The sequence below is a fragment of the Varanus komodoensis genome, unplaced genomic scaffold (genome assembly GCF_004798865.1).
Source record: "Varanus komodoensis strain SLA01 unplaced genomic scaffold, ASM479886v1 scaffold15, whole genome shotgun sequence".
NCBI lineage: Eukaryota > Metazoa > Chordata > Lepidosauria > Squamata > Varanidae > Varanus > Varanus komodoensis.
In genome coordinates this window covers 21,698,543-21,711,749 of record NW_025335440.1, presented here as the reverse complement: position 1 = coordinate 21,711,749, position 13,207 = coordinate 21,698,543, and the positions used below count along the sequence as shown (strand labels likewise).

Genomic DNA, 13,207 nt, shown 5'->3' with positions numbered 1-13,207 from the left:
ATGTTGTTGTCTTCGTTTTTGGAGAGGAACATGAAGCCGGTGCCCAGAGCGCCCGAGAGCACCAACGGCACCAGCAGGAAGGGCCACGGGTGGGCGCCCACCAAGGCGCCGAGGGCTCCGAGCGCGCGCGACAGGGGTCGCTCCACGCAGTCGGTGTGGCAGCAGCCGTCCGGCATCTCCTCTTTCGCTTGCCTGCTCAGACAAGTTCTCAGCAAAGGCAGACCCTAGACCAAGAGACTAGCGTCTTTTCCTCCGAAGAGGCGCAGCACCAACTTTTCTCTGAGGGACGTTGTCTCTTGGTCATGTGATGGAGGAAGCAGGCGCCGCCTTAACCCGGCTGGGGTGGGCGTTGTTTCCTTTTCTCTTAACTGAAAAACAAGAAACGGAGCGGAGAAAGCTGCTTTCTTCTTTTGGGAAGCTGCACGCTGTCTGTTCACTGTTGCCCCGCCCCAAATTGCAGACGATCCAGTTAATGCGTATTTCTGCATTTCTCTCTGTCCAAGCGGGGAAATCCTTTTCCCAAAAGGCATCGGAATTTCCCCCCTTGGAATTTTTGCGCGGCCGACTTTCTCCATTTGGTTAAGGGAAATTCCCAAGCTGGACAACATACTGCATTCTTAAATTCCAAGCGGATTTTTTTCAAACAGTGTATTAGCTGGAATTTCCTAGTTGTTTAGCCCTTCTGTACTTGGAGCTGTCGCTGGTAGTGCATATGCTTGCACCAAGTGTACACTGCCAACCTATGCATATTTACCTTGAAGTAAGCCTTACTGGCCACAATGGGAATGAATTCTGAGTAACCATACAAAGGATTGCATTGGGTGCCTGGTAGAACATAGGAAGAATCATGCTTAAACAGATCCAGGTTCCATCTGGTCCAGCATTCTGTTCACAGAGTGACAAACCAACTGCCCACTGGATCTTACAAGCAGGGCGAGGGTAATACATAGCATCCTCCTGCCCAAATTCTCTAGCCATGGGTGGACTTAAGCATAGTGCCTCTGATAATGGAGGTAGCATGTAGCTGTCAGGGCTAATAGCCAGCCATAATAGCCTCTTTCTCCATGAATTTGGCCAATCCATTTTTAAAGCCATCACTTGGTGGCCATCACTACATCTCATAGATATGAATATCATAGTTTAAGTGTATGAGGTAGTACTTCCTTTTGTCTGTCCTGAATCTCTCAGCTGCATGGAATGACCACAGGTTCTAATACTAAGGGAAAGGGTGGAAAATTCCCCATATCCAACTTCTACATACTATGCATAATTATGTATCCCTCACGTGTCTCTTCTTCCTTGCCTTTTTCTAAGCTAAGTGGCTGCAGCTATGGCTAATGCCTTTCCTCATAAGGGAGTTGTTCCTTTATGCATGTGCATTTTAAGACTGATAACCTGGACTCTCAAACTTGAGATATCTCTATTTCTGAGCTTTAGTTTGTGAGCCTCTGTATAAGCCCTAAAACCTAAGCTTACAGTGAACCCAAGCTGAAGCTGGCCTTCACTTTTTGATTGCAGACTAGGCCTATAGCTAGGCCTACAAAATGGCTCTTGTCAGTATCAAGCATTGCTTTTCTTTCCCCTTTCTAAGCTTGGGTTTAAATATAAGCTCTCTGCTTGAGCAAGATTGCAGGAACTATTAACTTTCTTCTGGATTTCCCCACTAGGAGTTAGCTCCCAGCTCTAAGTTGTTTCTAAAGGGTTCTTTTCCTGGGATTCTGTCCCTTTTGGTGTGTCCTTCGCTTGCCTTATGGTGATAATCTATGAGTTTTAGATGATTACCTGGAGAGAGAGAGAGAGAGCGAGAGCGAGTGAGCGGAGAACACTTACCTTCTTGCATGTTGCTTAATTTGCTTGTGTGCTGATGCTTTGTCACTGGGGCTCCCATCTTGGAGGATGTTATATACTCCTATCTGAGCTTGGTTGGCTAGTAAAGGAGGACTCCTGAGCAACTGAGTTGTGGGGTTTGCTTTCCCCTCTGTTGCAATGGCAACAGGTGCTCACCAACAGGGCTGGTGAGGAGGAGAGCCAGGTCAGCAAAGGTAGAACCACAGGTGGACAGGTTACAGAACCCTGGATACCAGACCGTCTTGAACCTAAGATCAACCGATGGTAGGAGGGTGCACTGAGGTGCATTAGCATCATGCCAACAGAGCAGTCTTTGTATATATAATAAAGCCACATGGCATCACAGAAAAGCCGCCTTTTGAATTCCTAGCAGTCAGCAACTCATGCAACTGAAAGGGGAGGACGAGGTACATAAAGATTGTGGCTACAAACCAGAATTTACTGGTGGTGGTCATGATAAAATATCCTTAGAACAACACAGAATATCAGTCCTTTGGACCCACATTTCTTGGTCTTAGTAATGATCCACATTCAGAGGGAAATTGAGACAAGTGACTTTAGATGATGAGTGCAAAGGTGTGGGGGGATCCTTGGACTCACTGTATCAACAACAATCCCAGAAAAGGTAAGTGCAGGAAAATAATATTGGAGTGAGGAGAGGGGAAAATGGACATGCACATACTTTTTGAAGCCTCTATTGCCCTATGGAGCCCAATGCTCGTTAGCAAAGGAAGAACGCAGAGGCCCTCAGTCCATCCTGCAAAGCATACTCTCACAGTGCCCTTGCCTCAAGAATGAGATTGCCCAACAAGGATGATGCAACAGGACCTGACAACTGGTAGCTTGCTCAGGTGGATGGTTTTAAAATGAGTATGGAAAAAGCCCCACTGTGTTGGTTTGACCAATTCTCCAAACTAAATGTTGCATCCTGTGCAACTGCAGAAAACCTGCTTATGGCCAAATTTGAGAGGTGGGCAGATAGTTCCTTCCCTTTGCCCTCTGTTGATTATATCGGAGCTGTAATGGTAGAAGAACATTCTAAGCTTGTGCAGCCACCATCCATAACACAGCCAGCAATGGAGAATGGGAGAAGAGGACCCACTCAATCAGGGAGGAAGTGTGATAGTGCCACATTGTGTTAAGGCAGCTTTCTAGAGAGGGAAAAACGGGGGGTTTGAGGACTGGAAGAACTAAGGGAGTCATTGACCATAGTCACTGCTGGTGTTTGCTGACTCTGGTATCAAAATCTATATAGACTTTTATTTGTCACCAGCCATCAAAACCCATGGAAGAAACACTGCCCAGCTATATATGCTCACCAAAGAAACAAACTCAGCTATTAAATTAAAGCAAGCCATCTTTCTGCTTGATGGATATAACCAGTGGGTTGAGAAGAGGGTCAGCAGCTAGACATGATTGGGCACCAGCTGAAGGACCACTTCCAGCAGAGGCCTGCTACCCAAAGTTTCCCTGAGTTGCTCCTCTTTGCCATTGCAACCTGTTTTCTCACCTTATCTCAGGTTGGGCTAGAAAACCTGAGAGAAGGTGGTGAGGAGCAGCAGTAGATGCCACTGCTGGCTTATTTGCTGGCTTGCTGCCTGTCAAGCAAACAAGTGGCAGCAAGGATAACCAAATAGATGAGGAGCAAAGTAGTTGGTGACAGTAGTGATGAGAAGAAAAACTTATCAAGGGAAGGGGCCATTGCAGGTGCTCAAGGTCCTCCAAAACTGGGATGGGAACTGGTTGGGAGATCAATACCTCCCTTAAAAGCCTATGTGATCTTTAATCTTGCCATCAGCTCCTGAAGGGACCGCCAGCATGGTACTTTAGACAACATTGCTTCTGTTTGTATGATGCAAAACCTCCAAAACCACAAGACCATATATATAGATTTCCTATCCATGTGATATACTGGTAGATGTGATGTATCTTCAGATACTTCCGATGTGATGTATCTTTGGTAGAGGAACCAAAGAAACATTAATTTGCAATCTTGTCATCCCTTACTCTGAAAATATATAAGAATAGGGAACTGGCCTCATTTCCTGGCAACCATTCCTGCACCAAAAAATGAATAAATTAATTAATAAAAATTCCCCTACTTCATCTTAGTCTCTGTGTGTACTTCTGCAAATGTGTTCTGAGAGCCAGGTGTTCCCTCTTTTTCCATCTTATGGATGGGGACTGATTCCAAAACAGAAGTCCAGATTGACAATGGGAGCTAGAAACATTCTACTAAACATGTGTCTAGGCCAGTGTCTTAGGAAATAATGCAGCTAAAGACTGTGTCTCTTAATTACATTAAATTAAAATGTCTGGTCATCATTTTATTGCCCCAGCACACATACCAAGGCACATATAGTTGGACAGTAACACAGCTGATAACAGTGTTATTGGTAAGCAAGCATTGTTGTGGTGTATGATGTAATTCTGGACATGACGGATCGTTCTGATGCACAGCTGTGAGCCAGTGTGGGACTGTTACTCAGGCAATCTGGGTTCTAGTCCCCTCCCAGCCACAGAGCCAACTGGGTGGCTTTGGGCCAATCACAGATTCACAGCCCAACCTACCCCACAGGGGTGTAGTGGGGATAAGTTTGAGATCAGGAGGAGAATGATGTAAGTTGCTCTGAGCTCTTAAAAAAAAGAAAAAGTTGGAATATCAATCTAATCAATAAATAAATTTCACTCCAAATCAATCAGTGAACAGATCAGTTTCACCTCCTGCAGCCGAATGGCACGGAGAAGGCACTTGCGGCAATGCAGCTCATCGAGTATCCTCTTGATCCACACACCTCCTGGCTAATAATAGCTAGCCAGGAGGATACCGCAGTGGGTCCAAAGGGTGATTAAAAATCTGCCTGAAGGGATGGCGCCTACTTTTCTTAAAGAGGGAGATGTGTCACCACTCCTGGAGAAACCCACTCTGGGCTCAATGCCACCTGACAACAACTACCCAGCTGCAAATACTTCTTTCTTAGTTGAGGGGGCCGTGGCAAATCAACCGCAGAGCTTCTGGAGCAGACGGATTCTCATCCTAGTCTGCATCTCAACTGGTCACGGGACTGGAGCAGCCTTGTTTCCCTAATGGACAGGGTGAGTGTGATCCTGTGAATTCTGCTCGCCAGCTTGCTTTATTATTATTTAACATTTTGCATACCATCGCAATAGCCTCGTGGCTCTCTGGATGGTTTACATAATAATAAAACCATTGACAAAATGCCACTGACCATGCTGTTTTTCTGGATTGACTGCAGGCTGGGCATGGGAGGCACTGTGTTACCATGGCTGCAGGGTTGATTTCAGAGAGTAACACTGGACAATTGTTCCACAGTCCCTTAGCAACTGAACTGGGGACAGATAGGTAGCAATGAAGGCTATTGCTATCATTATCATCCCTAACGTCACATCTGGAGACATACAAATTATATATAAGAACTGCTTGTCCAACAAGGCTAGGGATTTTTTCCCCTCCATCTACTTCTGATAGCCCATTACCACATACTAAGTAGGAAGATGCTTCCCGCTGACTCCGTATCTCAGAGGACCAGTTCAATACTACTTAAAGACTTTATAGATACTGCCACTGAATGTCACGATATTCAGTTTGATACAGCAAATGATAAAAGATGGTTATGTAAGATATTTCAAGGTTGATATTCTGAACTATGATTTTGTCTGGACTGCATTTTCAAAGTTTACATCAAGAACCACAAACAAATATTTTCCTTCTGCCAGCCCAAGTGATATACTAGAATAGGAAGCTATATGGATGGAGAATTTGGACAGTCCAGAAACAAGCCAACCTTTATATTCAAGGAGTGGGAGCAAGTAAGTTTACATTTATTTCTCTTAGAAGCTGTGGACACTCCTGCTCCCTTTTATCATTTAGACAATTCTTTATTTCATAGGATCAAGTTTCACCAAACAAAAAAACCTACACAGTTTTTGGGCTATTCGCTGTAGTCCGACAGGGAAACTAGTTTGAGGTCTAGCTGAGAATGCTTCCTGAGTGATATAACAAGTCTATAGAGGAAAACAAGGATAATTGTTTGCATACAGAAAGCTTGCATACAACTTAAGAGGGAACATGGAACCAAACTTTTATTCTGCTCCACAAAGTCTTCTTCTGCAGTGCCATCTAGTGACCTGTGCTCAAACAGCCTGCACGTCATCCTCCCTTTCAGAATGGGGACAACACAGAAACTAAAGAAAATAAATACACTGAGCCATATAATTATAAATATTGTAATATTATGAAAGACAGAGCAGACGTACATGAACATTGTCTAAGAATCTGTCCTGCTGACATTCAGCCTTTATTTATATTGGAATTATTTTCCTAAAATTATACTTTTTGGGGTTTCCTGCCAAACTTTTAAAGAGCCTTGACTTTATACAAAGTGTGGCCAGACCTATTACAATTTGGAGCTGGACTTGATTTACCTTGTATAGGGGGGTTCAGGCTACCACCACTGCCAACTAGCCTTTTCTGCACCATGTTCCCTTCTCCCAAGTTTATATGGCAGCTGTCATACTCCTGGCCCTTAGTGGCAGCTGGGAGGGATCCAGATACACAGGAGGATCAGCCAGCTGCCTCTGCTAAGATTTCAAGGCAAACAACAACACAGCATGTTTTTAAAAAATGGCTTCAACCAGGCATCCAAACCATCTTCATGTCCACGTACATGACTGTGGGATAGCCCATCCTATGAAGACGTACATGGAACATGTACTAACTATAAACAGGCTTTCTCTATCAAAAACTACACTTGCATTACAGAGGAAAGGTTGCTTAGATGGCTGCCTGCTGAAGGCCAAACTGAACTTACTCCTTCTCATTAGCATGTTACAAAACCATAAGGCCAAACTTCTGGAAGTTAAGGGAGCAGTGGTTTACATTTCCATCTTATTTAATGAATAAGAGTATGAATTATTTAATGTTTCCAAGTAGAACCTGAAGGTGGAAAAAAATGTTCCAGGACTATCAGGCACAATGGGTATGTAACCCTTTCTCCTCTTCCCTGTAAATCTTCACCTCTCCTGAAAATCTGCTCTGGAATGTACCCAAACCCACTGCAAGAAGAGGGGAATTTCTCATCTGGTTTTGCTCACACAAGTATTTCTTAATGGAAAGCCTTCATGGATAGTTAGTCTGAGATCCTTCAATATTGGGTGATTTTTCAAAGCACTGGTCACTGTTTTGGCACCTTCTATTTGACAATAATCCACAAAAGCCAAAAAAGGTTAATAGCACAGGAATAAAAATGAGACCATGAGCAGCCCCAAACAGGATCACAAGAGTTATTATTTTAAAAAAGGTTCTAAAGATATAAGTGGATGATGTTGACAGAACAAGGACTCCCACAAGGGTGGAAGCAGCAGCCTGAAGTATCGGGTAACCAAGGCGATAGAGAGCATCCACTGCCTTCTCATTCACTTTGGGTTTCTCACTGGAAACAAAGGCGTATGAAATATGAGCAGAGTAATCTACTGAAAACCCTATACAAATTACCAGGTTGATCATGGATATGGAGTCAAGATTGATATCCCAATAGGCCATGAAGCCAGTTACACCCACAATAACAGATGCAATGGCAAAAGTTACCCACAAAGAACAGAGAGGGTTTGGGATAAGCAGCAAGGAAATAACTAACATGACTGTGGTAGCAATCACAACATTCTGAACTGTGTTATGGACTATCACAAGGAACTGATCAAAAAATATAAAAGCTGGGTGATAAACCATCAAGATATTGCAATCTTCAACAATGCCTCTCAGTTGATTTAAGAGATTTTTCTCATCGACAGCAGTACTAACATTTATTGTCTGTATGAAAAACCGTGAGGTTGATATTTCTGTATCACTGAAATTGATATCCAATGCAGATTCTGGATTTGCTGTAAACAAGGTGGCTAAATTTCCAAGGAATACACTACGGTCATCTATATTTAAAGATGTGCGTTTGGCAAAAGCTTCATAATTTCTCAACCATGACATAGATAAACTCTTGTCTACATATAATGAGTCTTCTAATAACACCATGCAGTTCTCAAGATCTTGACGAACAGAAGAATTCCAATACGCCACACTTTCAGTAACAGCAACCATAATCCTTGGACCATACTCAGAAAAATATTCATCATCCCAGTCATAATACTGAATAACGTAAGAATTATCTGTAGCTAAATGTCGCACATTTATACCTTCTTTAACTAGAGTGCACCCATAAATACTACTGCTCAGATACATGAGATAAAAGACTAAAACAAATACCTTAGTCCACTTGTGCATAAGGAAGGGACCGTAATGCTTTCTAAACAGCTCATTCATGGGATGCTCAGGTTCTGTCCCAGTAGACTCATCATAAGATCCGCCTGCACAGCACCAATTATACATGCAGCCTTGGGAATCCTGAGGACCTTGTTTCACTTTCCTGAATGTGAGCCAGTGCCTGTTGCTTTCTTCTCTTCTACCATTCAGAGCAAGAACAGCCCCAAGAAATGTCAGGTTGTATATGTAGCAGAAGATGAAGGCTGTTCCTGTGTAAAGGCAAAATGACTGGACTGATGGGAAGGATGTTGCAATTCCGATGTAGAAGGCTAAAACGTCAGTAAGCGTGGTGATAGTTACTGAGACAGCTGCCTCTGCATAGGCTTCACTCATGCGATCTTCAACTTTGTTCTTCACTTTTGTATGCTGCCAGCAGGACACCAGGATGAACATGTCATCAACACCAACTCCTGAAGAAGAGCAGTAGCTAAGAGATAAATGTGTCAGTTTCCCCATGCAACATAAGGAAGGGAAAGGGAATCATGAACAAGTAAAATTACTATCTAATGTAATAGAGTTTGGAGAATAAACAGCATTCTGGAGAAGTCAACATACGGCAATCTTCAGCCAGTTGCTTGCTTCTGTTCAACTTTTCTATATCCTCACCTTTCTCCCATTGTGGAACTCAAGTTGACTACCTGGCCTCCTTTCCAAGCTCAGGCCAGCCCTAGTCTTGCTCAGCTTCAAATGGGTGGCTGCTTTATATGCGTTCAGACCATACATACTCTGGGGGCTGTTGTTGTTGAAGTATTTCCTTCTTATTGTTGGCTTAAAGATTAGACAGCTTGAGCTTTAGATAAGTATTTGACAGAATTAAGTACTTTCTAGTCCATTTGCAAGAGGACGTAGACTGACAAGTGCTAGGGTTAGGGCTTTCTCAGTGGAAGCCCCACACCTTTGGAATTCCCTTCACAGGTAGATATGCATGTCTTGCTCTAGGCTTCATTTGGTGGTTGAAAACTTTTAATAGCCTTATTGTTGATATTTTGTGAAAATAAATAGAAAAGGAATATTAAAGAATAATAAATTTGGTAACAGAAGAAAAAGTGATAATAGCAAAGAATTGGAAGGAGAACAGGAGCTTCAGTTAACTGAATGGAAGTCTGGAATATAGCTGTTAATGATAAATTGACATGTGGGATTAGGGTGAAAAAAGGACTGTTAAAGAAGAAGGATTTTAATAATATATGGGGTTTGTTTATTAAGTATGCATTAATAAGTGGGGAGAGTGTTAAACCTTCAATGGATGCAATGGAATTTTGGATGGAAGGGAATATTCCTGAAAAGGGGAATATTCCTGGAAAAATGAAGGAAAAAAGATACTGTACAGCCATGGTCCTGGTGGAGGGGTGCACTGAGATTTTCTAAATCCTTTTTTTGGTTTTTATTTCTCTCTCTCTGTGCCTGTCTTTTTAGTGCAATTTCTGTTGTTTCCTTGTATAAATTTTTGTAATTGTACTCTTTTAAAAATAAACTATTAGCTGCTGCTGAGGTGTTTAATTTCATCAGTATGTTTTGTATTGCAAACCACCTATAGAGGGCACTGTGTCCTAAATAACTAAAGACAGAGTGTTGACTGCATAACCAAGTACAAAGTACACACATTTCTCACTAAGTTGAAGTATGCAAATTTGCATTTTGATCTACACTTCACTTCTGAATGAGCAAGAATTTGAGTCTAGATTTGCAAACTCAAATTTTTGAAGCGGTATGGTAAAGAATAAATGCACCTATCTTTCATCCCACACAGGGTGGATATATTTTCTACTTAGTTTTGCACAGCTGTGTCCAAAAATAACTGAGAAATGATCTGAAGAACTCTAATTAATCAGTCTGATCAGTGATACAGAATGGATCTGCATTTTCAACTGTTAAAAACTGGGAGGTGAAAAAGTCCTCAATTTTGCTTTAGTTAAATGACTGGAGGAAAGTGATTGATGAAAGAGGGAAATAGCTGGCTGAGAAGCAGAACGATAAAAAAATGTGCACATGGAAAAATACAAATACTAGCCTACCACTGATGGGTAAAAAATGAAAAAAGTAGGTTGTGTTCTTGAAAACCATGCATCTCTGGAAAGGAACAAACATGAAGAAGGATTGCCTTGGGAAACTAGCAAGGGGAAATCTAGCATTATTATCAAGTTAAGAATGGTGGCATTTATCTCTGAATCATGAATGTCTAATCATGAAACTCTGATAAGGAATGGAACATGTTTGCCTTATCCACTTACCAAGAATAAGAAATGGTGAATTGGCAGCTGTGATAACAAAGGGCACTCCCCAAAACAGTAGCAGTCCAAAGCTGCTGGCAACTGATAAGCCTGAAGATAGCACTCCAAAAGCTGCAACCCACACTTTCGTCCGTACACAATCTAGCCTGTAAAACAGAATAAAGAGGGCGATATTGGGTTAAGGTGCACCAGGGTAGGGTTAGGGTTGCAAAAAGGAGGTGTCCTGGCATGATTTTGATGGTTGGAATGTGTTTAGAATGGGCAGAAGTGATGAGCTGCGCTGAAAAAGCTACTCAAGGAAGGCTTTTTCAAAATTACACTCTTTTCAATGGAACTGTATCTCTATATTAGGGTTAGGGGTGTGCACCAGGGTAGGGTTAGGGTTGGAAAAACGAGGTGTCCTGGCATGATTTTGATGAAGTGTGTTTAGAATGGGCAGAAATTTTGAGCTGTGTAGAAAAGCTACTCAAAGAAAGCTTTTTCAAAGTCGCCCTCTTTTCAATGGAAGTATATCTCTATTTTAGGGTTAGGGGTGTGCACCAGGGTAGGGTTAGGGTTACAAAAATGATGTGTCCTGGCATGATTTTGATGGTTGAAGTGCATTTAGAATGGGCAGAAATGTTGAGCTGTGCAGAAAAGCTACTCAGGGAAAGCTTTTTCAAAATTGCCCTCGTTTCAATGGAACTTTCGCCCTATATTAGGGTTAGGGGTGTGCACCAGGGTAGGGTTAGGGTTGGAAAAATGAGGTGTCCTGGCATGATTTTGATGGTTGGAGTGCGTTTAGAATGGGCAGAAATGTTCAGCTGTGCAGAAAAGCTACTCAGGGAAAGCTTTTTCTAAAGCGCCCTCTTTTCAATGGAACTGTATCTCTACTTTAGGGTTAGGGGATTGCACCAGGGTAGGGTCAGGGCAGTGGTGGTGAACCCATGGCACATGTGCCGCAGCAGGACTGCAGAGCCCTCTCAGCATGCGAGGCAAGTGACCTCTGCATTGCCCCAGCAGCCAAGCATCAGAGAACATTGCATATAGAGGCCATACACATGCTCAGAAAGGAGTAGCAGCGCCAGGCAATGACATCATGAGCCACGACTCATTACCCACAACTCGCCCAAGCTTTTGCATGACCGGTCAGCGCACTGCCAAACACATACACACGCACGCATATATATTTGCTTGCACTGGCTGTGAGTTGTTTTTTCTAAACTAAAATCTCAGCTTTTAGATTTTATTGAAGTGTTGACACTTTCCACTAAGTAAGTGCGTTTTGGGTGGGTTTGGGCACTCGATCTCTAAAGGGTTCGCCATCACTGGTATAAGCATGCCATTGATTTCTGCCCTATGGTTGGTTGGTAAGTTATGAATTCTGTCTTGTTTTTTACTGTGGTTTTTTTTAAATTAGTGCACATTTGGTAACTAATGAGAAAACATACAACTGCATGATAAAAAGATTAAATCCCCTTCCCTCTCCCATGAAATAAGGGGGTGGGAATTACCTTGAACATGATATAATTGCAAAGAATATTGTTAAAAAATATGTGACAGATACAAGTGGGATCACATCCTTGACAACTTTTTCAAACTCTTTCTGTCTGCACAGTGACGTGAAATAGGCTACCTGAAAAGTAGAGGGTAGACAGCAGAAAAAGAAGATAATTTTACACATGTTATTTCCTAAGATATATCTTACTGTTTCCAAAGGTTTAAAAGACAGAATGAAAAATATATTAAAAAGAAGTACAGGGTGTTTCATAAAGTACGCAGTTTTTAAAAATGCAATAAATCAGCCAAAATCGAGGCAAAATTCAATTTTTTATTTAATTTCATTCAACATATACTTCGATTTAATAATGAAAAATGATATCGAGCATATGTCCACCTCCACTTTCTCTGCAGGCAGTCATCTGATCATTGAAATTAATGATAACTCTTTTGCAGACGTCCCTGTCGATTTTGCCGATTACCTGTACAGTTCTGACCAGGCGATTTTCTGGTTGCAACTGACCCAGATTCTTCAAATTTCTGTACTAACCTCGAAACTGTTGTTGCGGTAGGGGCACTGTCACGTCCAAAGATGGCGCGAAGTTTACGGACAGTCTCTGTGTAGCACTCCCCGTTTTTGTAATGAGTTTTCACAATAAGAATGCGTTGCTCGATACTGAACCGCTCCATGGCTACTAAATGGAAAAACAACAAATGGCCTTCTAATTGGAGTGATAATAGATAATGAAAATGATAGGAACAGTGCTGACAATCTTCAAACAAAAAAATACTGCGCAATTCAAAAACTGCGCACTTTATGAAACACCCTGTATAATCATTCTTAAGAAGTTTTTCCAATGCATTATGAACATATTTAGAGGAAATGCCATCAAATGTAACAACTTTCAGTTTGTTAATATAAACAACTCCCTTGTTGGATTTTCAAAGATGGTTAATTTTATAAAATGTCTAGCTTCCTTTTCAGGTGAATTATTTTAATCAGACAGAAAAGAATTAGAATGGATTGATTACAGACAAATTTAAGAGGCAGGGGAAATACTCATTGAAACTATCAGAGTAACTTACGCATAATGTTTAAGGATAACAAGACTTGGTCGTTTTTGCTACTACCAACTAAAAAGGTTACATTTTGAAAATTGTTCCTAAAACTAAGAGCATTCATAAACTAAAGCCCGTCTGGTAGGCACGAAACAGGGGCTCATATTTCCTGATTCTTTTGCTGTGTGCTGCAGCCCTCAGGGAGCCGCCACTTACCCGGACGGAGCTGAGGTTCAAGGAGTCCAGGATGCCCGGG

General features: G+C 42.0%; 2 protein-coding genes across 2 annotated transcripts in view; both read right to left on the bottom strand.

Annotated features, from left to right (window-relative positions):
* The window catches only part of LOC123020832 (patched domain-containing protein 3-like), an 11,323-nt gene extending 11,030 nt beyond the window's left edge, over positions 1–293 (bottom strand). Inside the window, exon 1 of the mRNA XM_044425019.1 lies at positions 3–293. Within this exon, the coding sequence (XP_044280954.1) occupies positions 3–176 (174 nt within the window). The 5' untranslated portion in view covers positions 177–293. The remainder of the gene's footprint in view (positions 1–2) is intronic.
* A 6,695-nt stretch (positions 294–6,988) lies between these two features.
* Positions 6,989–12,582, bottom strand: LOC123020831 (patched domain-containing protein 3-like). Its single transcript, XM_044425018.1, has 4 exons — positions 12,443–12,582; positions 11,907–12,002; positions 10,414–10,559; positions 6,989–8,592 (listed from the first exon to the last, which is right to left on the bottom strand). The coding sequence occupies exons 1-4, from the start codon at positions 12,580–12,582 to the stop codon at positions 6,989–6,991; spliced, it is 1,986 nt and encodes a 661-aa protein (XP_044280953.1).
* Between the last annotated feature and the right edge of the window lie 625 nt (positions 12,583–13,207).

Excerpts from the sequence above, each read along its gene's own strand:
- LOC123020831 (XM_044425018.1), bottom strand. The coding sequence starts at position 12,582 with ATGGAGCGGTTCAGTATCGAGCAACGCATTCTTATTGTGAAAACTCAT. Across the intron at positions 10,560-11,906 it reads GCAATTATATCATGTTCAAG|GCTAGATTGTGTACGGACGA; the intron begins GTAATTCCCACC and ends TCTGTTTTACAG. Across the intron at positions 8,593-10,413 it reads TTCACCATTTCTTATTCTTG|GAGTTGGTGTTGATGACATG; the intron begins GTAAGTGGATAA and ends GCTCTTCTTCAG.